This window comes from Physella acuta, unplaced genomic scaffold (genome assembly GCF_028476545.2).
Source record: "Physella acuta isolate Inbredline_101_S28 unplaced genomic scaffold, ASM2847654v3 ptg001125l, whole genome shotgun sequence".
In the NCBI taxonomy this organism is placed as follows: Eukaryota; Metazoa; Mollusca; class Gastropoda; family Physidae; genus Physella; species Physella acuta.
Window position 1 is genome coordinate 94,976 of NW_026732642.1, and position 10,388 is coordinate 105,363.

At 34.5% G+C, this 10,388-nt stretch overlaps 1 protein-coding gene across 2 annotated transcripts; it reads right to left on the minus strand.

Annotated features, from left to right (window-relative positions):
• Positions 1–585: 585 nt before the first annotated feature.
• On the minus strand, positions 586–10,233 carry LOC131956055 (aurora kinase C). 2 transcript variants are annotated; one of them, XM_059320406.1, is made up of 8 exons: positions 10,125–10,233; positions 3,253–3,416; positions 2,981–3,089; positions 2,395–2,474; positions 2,137–2,275; positions 1,876–2,024; positions 1,516–1,747; positions 586–1,396 (listed from the first exon to the last, which is right to left on the minus strand). In XM_059320406.1, the coding sequence occupies exons 2-8, from the start codon at positions 3,390–3,392 to the stop codon at positions 1,298–1,300; spliced, it is 948 nt and encodes a 315-aa protein (XP_059176389.1). In that variant the 5' UTR covers positions 3,393–3,416; positions 10,125–10,233; the 3' UTR covers positions 586–1,297. The 2 variants fall into 2 exon arrangements, with proteins under 2 accessions (XP_059176389.1, XP_059176390.1); XM_059320407.1 differs by lacking the exon at positions 10,125–10,233 and adding an exon at positions 6,029–6,125.
• Positions 10,234–10,388: the final 155 nt, after the last annotated feature.

The following is a 10,388-nucleotide window of genomic DNA, read 5'->3' on the forward strand; positions in this document are numbered from 1 at the left end:
TTTAAATTAGTATTCAGTCATTACTTTTTGTAATGAGAAAAGTAATGAAAGAGGTTTACACACGTTCCAATCCTACTCTTAATATACACAAACAGTAACCAGTATAAAAAAAATGGCATTGATAAGTTTGTCATAAACTTATTACACCATAATGCTAAAGAAACGAAATTTGTAATGTATAAAACTTGTAAGTTTTAATCATGTTTAAACTTCCTAGTGGCTGAATTTTTAAAAATAATTGCTGTCGAATTCTTTCTAATAAATTTACTTGGAGCTGTGAAGTTTTGAAAAGAATTAACATCCAGCTGTACTAGTTTCATGAACTCCTATTTGAGCTTCAGTAGCAAACTTTTTAATAATCTCATTTGTGGAACTTTGCTAGCCCTTGATTCTCTAAATATTTTGCTTATGTTGACCTGCATTTTCAAGCATTCACACTTACAGCATACAATTTCAACTGCTTGTATAAATGACCTACAAATCATTTAGTTCAATTAGAGTTTTCAAGCTGAAGCATCCATACCCCATGTTCACAGACATTCACCTCTCATTAAATAATAACAAAAATTACTTCATTTAAATAATTTGTATTGAAACAACACTGGAGCTGTTTATTTACATGTGCTGTGAAATACAAAGAACAAGTATTTCAAAATGTGTTTATTAATCTATTACAATTGACCTGTACAAATTAAGGCTTCAGTTAAATAAGAATCAAACACATACTATGATATACATTAATCATTCATAAGTTTACTGGATATAGATCTATTAGAACTTTTTTTAAAGAATTTGGGCCTTTGTAAAATTGTTTCATTAAAATGTCAAAATCATGGAAATTTTTTTCAATTACCAAGAACTTTAAAAGTATTTACATAATTTAAAGAAATAGGGTGGTCAGAACAGTCATTAACAGTCAAAGAGAATTTATTTTTTTTACAAATATACTACAGGAAATATGATTATCTCACGTAAGTAATGTGAAGGAAATACACAGCAGTAATCTCAGTAACTGAAACAAGCATCATAAAGATTTTATTTGAACAAACAGCTGATTATCAGTTAACAATTGTTTTAACTATAAATTTAAAGTTTAGATGGTTTTAAAATGTACAGATTTTCAAGTGATAACAAATGCTCCTCAATTTACAAAATAATGACATAACTTAAATGGTTGTTTTGAGAAGGCATAAAACATTCATTTTAGTAATTTTTATCAATAATTTATGCTTATTGTTAGCTGATCCAAGAGTTAATATTTTAAAAAATCAAATGGAGTAGACTAAAAGATATACTGTTAAGATGTTGTACTGGAAGTATCAGTATACTTTACTATCCAGGGATGTTTCAGTACTTGAACCAATGGTAGTCTTGCATTTGGGTCATGTCGTAACAGCTGTAAAAAAAAAAAAAATTTTTTTTAATACATATCTTGGTAATATGATCATTGATAAATAAGTAGCTTGTTTAGTTAAATGACACGTAAATGCTTAATATTCAAAACTTAGTTCCTACTTTGGATATGAGGTCCCTTGCTCCTTCTGACACAAAGTCAGGGAAACGCAGATCTACTTTTGATATCCTTCTGTATGTTTCTGTGTGACCTTCTGCCTCAAAAGGGGGGGAACCAACTAGAAACTCATAACAGAGCACACCCAGGCTCCACAAATCCACACATTCATTATGAGGCCTTCCTTCAACCATTTCTGGCGGCAAATAGTCCAGAGTACCACACATGGTTTGTCGTCTGCAAGTTCATTTATAAGAAACTATCAGTCATAAATTGTATAAGATATACCATAAGCAATGTAAAATTCAGTTTAAATTTAATTTATCACGAGAAATTAAATTAGTTTTAAAAAAAACAATACAAACCTGGATGAAGGAGCATGAACTGACCAACCAAAGTCAGCTATCTTAAGATCACCCATTAATCCAAGTAAGAGGTTTTCAGGTTTGATATCTCTGTGAATAACCTTTTTCCCATGACAATAAATAAGTGCATCAGCCAGCTGAGCGATGTACTGAAAAATAATGTGATACATTTAAAAAAAAGAAATGATAGTTGTCCTTAACCGTGCACCATAATCTATCATCTAAATCAGAATAAAAGCATATCTCATCATTGATACATACTTTAGCAGATCTGGCATCATCGAATCTTTTGTGCTTTTGTAATTCTTTGTATAATTCACCCTTAGGGGCATATTCTAAAATAAGGTAAATTCTTGAGTCATCATAGAAGTAGCCAAATAACTTGAGAATGTGTGGGTGCCTGAAAGGACATAAATGTAGCCAATCATGAGAATTGTAAGTATGAACATAAATCAAAATTGCATTTTAATCAAATGAAACTTTTAAAATAAATTAATGAAAATAAAACCAATTATTGACCTCAGATGAGTCTGAATTTCTATCTCCCTCCTGAGCTGATGTTCAACACCAGCTTTCTGTAACTGTGACTTAAACATCAGCTGAAGACAATGTTAAATGAATATATAAAAAACAATATACATGAATTTAAGTAAAAGTTATCTAGATAAATATGGGGGAAATTATACACGATACTTATTGAATACAATTGTTTGGACAGTAATTCTCTTAGCAATATTCCTTGAATAACATAGCTTTTTTGGACAACTTACCCCCTGCCCTGAATGTTTAATTTTATCTTACCCTCTCACCTAATTGCAGTTGTTAAAATAAATTTCTTGATAAAATATTGATTAAGCTGGGTCAACAATCAGGTATAATGATATAATTTAAAAACTAACAAAATAAGTACTTTTTAAAAAATGTTAATCATCTATATTATGTTTTAAAATGTTAGCTAAAGTGAGACATCACACTTAAGCCTCCACACCCCCAAATGTCCAATTCTGTGGTGTCATTTATGGACGGACAACCAGCTTAAATTAACAAATATAATAATAAAGTGATTGCTTAAACTACAAGGTATCCCAAATCAGAAATTAATTGCCTTTAATGCCACAATGTATTTGCTTTTCTTTTCTCTGGCAAGATACACATTTCCAAATTTTCCTTTACCAAGAGGACGACCAATATCAAAGTCACTTAGAGACCATTTGCTGAAATTTTGAAGATTTAAAAAAATATTTTCACCAATGTATAGTTAAAATTCACGAAATATAACTTGCAACACCTAAAACAAGGTGAATTTATTTCTTTTTTAAATTTATAAATTATAGTAAAATAAATATTTTTAAAGTAAGATAACATTTCTGAGCTTACATTGGGCCTTTTTTACTGGCACTTTCCATCTCTTTTTCATTTTGTGACAAATTTTCTTTATCAACAGGAATTCTTTGTGGCTTCAGATTTGTTGCTTGCAAATTTTCTCCGCTTGAGAGCAGTATGCGACGTGCTTCCATTCCCAGAAGTGTAAGTATGTATATCTAAATAAACATAAATCTTTTTTTACATTTTCGACATAATTTTTTAAATACTAGGGTAACACATAAGTTTGTGGTAGCTGAAGTACTTGAAGGCATTAGAGCTAATCAGCTTCTATTAAAAGTGAATTTGTTTCAGAAAATGATATGAGCACTGAGACCTATGTATTTGTAGATTTATTACGTTCTTATATCTGAACATTTATAATTTACATTGATTGTTATATCTAGTAGGAATTGAAACTGTTTTACATTTTAGCAGAAATTATTTTAAATTTCTAAATTAATTTTTCTAACCTCTAACTTCTTAAAACATAAGGCTCTGTCAATGTTTAAGTTGAACAAATATTGGAGTTATTACGGTTGGCTATATTCATTGACACACATGGACCCACATGTGGTCTGGGAGTAATGGTTGGTAGCTCTGCTTAGTATTCTATTTACATTCTTCAGTTCAGCCAAGCTTTGATCAAGTTGTACTGCTCAGCTGAACTTTAGATGTACTAAAATTGTACTTCTAAGATCTTGATCTAATAAAATATCTAGATTCAAACTAGATCTTACAATTAACTATAACTTATTTTTAGAGACTAGACTAATAGAATCTACTAAAGTTGATTAGTCTGCTAGTCTAGACTAGCAATGATTCATATACAATTCATTAGTCTGACAAACTGGAGCAGAAGATGAGAATTTCACATTGAATATTATATAAAATTGTTAATCAATGCATTCTGCCATAGTAATTAATCTCAGGCATCTCTCAAGGGGGAAAGAGACAGCCCTCTAGAGCATTACTACCAAAAAAATAAATCTGTAAAATAACTTGGACAAGATGAAGGCCATTTATACCACTCTCCTAGCAGCTGCTATTTGAATAAAAAACTGGTTCACAACAACATGTGAAAAAACCAATACTGTACCACAAAAGGACATTGAGCTTTATTACTATTAGTATGAATGGTAACCACTTAGGCAATTAAGGGTATGTGTTATACCAGTGTCTATCAAAGCAATAAAAGATTTGGACTGGGCTGCCCATTGTGCAGACAGAGCAGCAAAGGGCTGAGAGAGATGGTGGCAGAAAATTATGAGAAAATCAACTGTTGACCCAATGACCCCAATATGGATTAAGAATGATTGATTTGCCTAGATCTAGTTGAATTAGTATAAACAAATATAGATCTATTAAGCCTCACTATTAAGTTGTCTTCTCAAATAAATATATTAGCCTAGGCCTATAGTTTACATTAAATTTTAAAACCTCGATGGGCATAGTAGAGACTAGTCCGTAGTACTAAATCTAGCTACTAAATTAATTTAATCAACATAAGTCCTAATTAGGCCTATACTATAACAGGCCCCTAATAATACATGTGCTTATTTATGATAAATACGCCCCCAACTCTCTAGACGTGAATAAAATACACTAAAATGGAGTTTTACCGTATACTTAAGTATACTAGTAATAGGCCTACCTACTACAATAATACTAGTAACTAGACTCTAGCAGACTACAGTGTAGGAGTCTAGGGTAAAACTCCATTTTTGCGTATTTTATTCTCCGCTTCTTGTTTACCTCCAGTTGAGCGTATTTTATTATAATAACCAAAAGACACCAAAACATTAGAAAAACATGATTTATTTATGCCTAGGCCTATTTGTATTGTATTTTTATTTTAACAAATGAATAAAAAAGAATTTAAAAAAAAAACAGATTGCCTTTGTTTTAGATTTTGATAATTTACTTGTGTCAAAACTTGAGAAAAATCCAAATTTAGAATATTGAATGATATGAATGTGCTATGTTCATGTGTCAGAATTTTCATGGCAATGGGTGAAGTACGTAAATGTAACTCACAATTGCAAGGCGGTTAAGTTTGTATTGTTACAAAGCATCTCGCAGGCATGATACTATAAATAAACATTTATGAACTTACAATGACCCCAAAACTGAGGCCAACACAATTTCAAACAGCAATGGCCCGAGCTATGACGTATGCTGATAATTAAAGTCAATGTGAACTCACAGTAGGGATTTTTCTCCCGCTCAACGCTATTTAATTGGAACATGCTTTTTTTAATGTTTTTTTTTACCTTTTCTAATTAAAAATCACATTCATAAAAAAATAAGTTCATCTAGATTCTAGTGTTTTCCTAACGTTTTTGTGTTTCGGTTGTGTTTATAATAAAATATTAAAATATGCTCAACTGAGGTGAACGGGATGCGGGGAATAAAATACTGAAGTTTTACCGGAGTCTAGATTCTATTTCTAGGATTCTAGTCACAAGCCCCACTCAAGTCTACTCTTAGATTTCTAGATCTAGATCTAGATCTCTAGGTCTTTTCAGTCTATCCAAGAATCAAGATTTGTAATCTTCTACTTCAATTTTTTTATATTTTCTTGTCTAGATCTAGATTTTCAGAAGTTCAGACTTCAGACCTTAGGGAATAAAACACTTATCTTAAACCATTTAACTAAAAAAAACGCATTTTAAGCATAATTTAGGCTTAATAATTAGTTATTAATTAGATCTAGATCTAGATTCTAGCTCTAGATTAGTATAGAGTCTAGATCAAGAAAATCTAGAGAAATTGTTTTCAAAATTCTAACCTTACTATTTCTGTGGCGCTGGGAAAACTCGAAACTTAACAAATAAATTCTTTTACATTTGATTGGCTCTTGCCAAAAAGGGGAATCTACTCTATTATAAAAAATAAATAAAGGGGTGGTAATCTTAAATTCGCTCCAGGGTCTAGGAACTGGCCTGACTTTTCATGATCCAATGGTTCTTAAATATACTTTTAAAAATGCAACAATTTAATAAAACACTTTATAATAATAAGCTTTTAAATGCATTAAAAATTGAAAAAATACTTGCTTTCTTTAGCAAAAGCATTGGTCGTTAAAACAGGTTAGAAATCTTTTAAGGTAACATGGGTGAAAAAGAGTGGATACTCCTAACTATTAGTAATAATCCTATGTTCTTGTTGACAACCATGTCTACGCTATTAGTGGAATAAGTAATAGAGAAGATGAAGGGTACGGAGGGTGTGCTTCAAGACAATGTTATAATAAACAAAAAAATCAGGATCGAGAGGCCACCAGCTTATACTTGTTTGAAAACAAATATTGACAGGGCGCGAAGAGTTTCTTCCAGGCATCTCTTCGAAGAAAGTCTACCGCCCCCCCCCCCTCCGAACGAGATAGAATGTATATAGTAAACATATACTTTTACTAGTGTCCCCCCCACCCGGAAAAAGTTGACCGCCCCGCCCCCCCCCCCTTCCGAAAATATCACGTGCCCCCCGGAGAAAAAAGTCTGGAAGAAAGACTGCTAGCCAGAGATCATCATTCTATAAACTGAGATCCATCAAGATCATTGTTACACACCTTGAAATTCGAAGATTTTTTTTGTAAAAAGAAACGGATATTTTTAGGGAGGGGATTGGCAAAAAAAAAGCGTGACGACATTGATGGACACACCCCAAATTATGGTGGTCTCGGAGGATCTTCAAAAGGTCTTACGTAGGCCTGTTTGTGTAGGCTTGTTTTTGTCTTTCAGTGAGGCGGTCTTTCTTGACTTATTGGTGGATTATGCTAACCACGTACACAGAATAATGAAATTCCTTACTGAGATTTATTTTTAAAATGACTTGGCAAGTTTTGGTTGAGTCAATATTCAGTTTTAGTTTTATCCCTTTTGTGGATGAGAGTTAAACATTGAACTGATTGGCGATTAACACGATTTGGCTCCCCTTATCTGTAATATATGGTTTCTTACAGAGTTTATTGGAATGATGTTGTAGCCGCCTTCAATAAGCACAGCTGCCAAAAGATCGGAGAGCAACAACAATAGGCATTGCATTGATGTTTCATTTTGTAAGTACGAGCTATTTGGATAACTTACCGTGAAATAAGCCACCATCGGGCTCAAAGTTTATAGTATTTTAGATGAATAAGTCAACAGATAATTTTTCATCATATGGGAAGACAGTGGCGTGGCCATATTTGTTGGGGAGGGGGCCCCACAAAATAACAGCTGTGTCACGTTATGTTACAGCAACCAGTAATGACGCACACGTGTCGCATTCAATTATTTCAGTTTCAAAATTTTAAATGTCATTTAACGACAATTTGACGCTTTTAAAAACCTCATTTCGTCACGGGGGTGTGGTTATGGTCATTTCAACCTCCCGTACACACATACAATATGCCTGTATAGTTAGATTGTGTAATTATTTACAATGTTTTCAAATTAAAATTTTGAACCCTCACATATTTCTGGTTGAACCAATTGTAAATAACCGATTCCACTTGGTGACGGATGCATAACTTTGGGATACATTATTCTGTCATCATCATCATCACTCCCTACCATTGCTGGGGTATGGGCCGCAAATCAGAGATCTTCAGAGTCCTCTGTCCAGTGCAGTTTTCTCAACACTATCAGTAGTTTCAGCTTCAAGATCACGTCGACGGGTGTTTCTTTGTCGACCTCTTTTGCGCTTTACTTGTGAGTTTTCATTCAATGCCTGCCTGGTGTTATTTTTTGTCAGTTTGCGCAGCGTGTGCCCTAACCTACCCCATCTTCATTCCCGAATTATTTATCAGCGGAAAGTTGTCCTGTCGTCTCCCGCAGGTGTGCGTTGATGATGGTGTCAGGCCAGCGGATCTTCAGTATTTGTCTGTTTAAAAAGGCCTGAACTTTATCAATGATGTTCTTTGTCGCCCTCCAAATCTCTGCTCAACACAGTTTTACTGATTTTACAATGGAGTTTTAAAAAGGGCACATCTTAGTGGTCAACGAAAGCTCACAGATGTTTTTTAACTGTGCGAATGCTGCGAATGCTTTGTCTGCCTTTGTTTTAACAGTAGTTGCATCTGTTATGGCCTACTGGCTTTGTCGTGCATCTGCTGGTGGTTGTGGGAGAGAAGTGCCAGGTCATCTGCAAAGTTCAAATCGTACGTAGTTTACTGAATTCCATTTATACGTTATCTGGTGGCTGTCTTATCTAGTCGATGGTTTGAAGAAAAAGCAGTGGTGACAACAGCCATCCTTGATAGACAAAACTGCGCTATACGTTTTAAAGAGGTTTACTATTTCCATTGGGATGCAAAAGTGTCATAAAATCTTTCAGAGTGTATCTCGGTCCACACTGCTAGGTTATGATACTTGCGGAGTGTTGCGACCTGGTTCTTGCAGGAGCTATGCTGTCGGTATCCTGCTTGCACGTCTCTCAACTCTCAGCTCTGGGTCAAGGACAATCTTCACCCTATTTAAAAAGACGGTTCAAAAACTTTCCCCGTTACGGTTACTGCGGTTACCTTTTTTGGAGAGCTTTATCGGACGGCCTTCCTTTCAGTCTGTTATTATTTCCTCCTCCCATACCCTCTCAAAGAGTTGGCTTAACATCTCTACTGATGTTTCCATGTATGCTTTCAAGGCCTCCGATGGGGTGTCTTCCCATTTTCTTCTGGGAGATGGCCTATCACACTGTTTAGAACAAACATAGGCGTCATTGCGCTCACGGAAAAGCCCAATGCGCCAAATCGCACCCTGCAGGGGCGCCAGAGCATGCGCCTGATTCGATATAGTCAAATATAATTGTTGCCCATCGTGTCTTTAGTGTGTAGCTTTTTTTTTTTTTTACTTTCTCGTATATACGAAGTATAGAGAAAGTCTTGTAACTTGAGTACCGTTACAGCTAGGTTGATGAAATTTCATATATAAGTATTTTATCAAATCGTAGATCCGTATCTACTTTTGAGCGATTTCCGATAACCGGAAGTGGAACTTTTTCTACTTTCAATTTTTCAAAAGCCTATAACTTGAATAATATTTCAGATAGATAAATGAAATTTCACATGTAAGTAAAAGATCTAATTCTCTGCCTTCTACCAAATTTTGAGCGATCTCCGTTGACCGGAAGTAGTAATTTTCGCTATTTCCGATTTCTCGAAAAACGCATGTGAATTTATAAAGTACTAACAATATTCCGCGCACTATTATGCACATTTTATTAGGCGTTTACTTGGTGTGCAATTTATTTTTCTTCGAGATTTCATTCTATTTTTAAAAGTTTAAGTATTTATAATGGATTAAAAATCATGTCTATATCCCGAGTTGCCATCCCTTGTTTCATATAAGAATATTCGAGAAAGTTTAGGGGAGATTATTCCCGGTTTATTTTAAAAACGATTGTACGGCAATAGTACTCACAGGGAAGACCGGAGCGCTTCTGGTCACGCAATCGTCGGGCGCCGGTTGCTTCGCCTGTTGCAGTTTTACCTCTGAATTTAGGAGTACCCCTTACCCGCTATGCAGGGCACCCGATTAACGGATACCACATGCTAACATGGCAGCTCTGGAACTCTGGACGCCAAACCGTGTATTGACAAAAATCGCACCCTCCCGTGCGCCGCCCTTAAGAAACTTTATTTTCTTTCACATAAATCTTTTCAGGAGTATCCTCGTCAACTCTCCAAAGTTTCATGACACTCGGATGAGCGGTGTCGAACCGCATTCGGCTTTAATTTTTATATATCGTATATGAAGAAAAATCGCACCCTCCCGGGACGCCGCCCTCGCGAAATTATTTTTTTTTTTGCTGAACCATTCCCTGTAGTATTCTAATCAACTCTCCAAAGTTTCATGGCACTCGGATAAACGGCGTCGAACCGCACCCGACTTTTATTATTTACTTACCGTAAATGGAGAAAAATCGCGCCCTGTCGGGGCGCCGCCCTTATAAAATTGAAAACAATTTTTTTCGCAGGAACCTCCTCAGGATTATTCTCAACAACTTCCCAAAGTTTCAAGTCGATCGGATGAAAGGTGCAGTAATGCATAATAGACACACACATAAATTGCTTTATAAATAATTAAATATTAAATAGATATCTAGATCTATAGATTATGCACAAATAGAAATGATTTTCTTTCAATATATAATATCACCACTATTTAAAT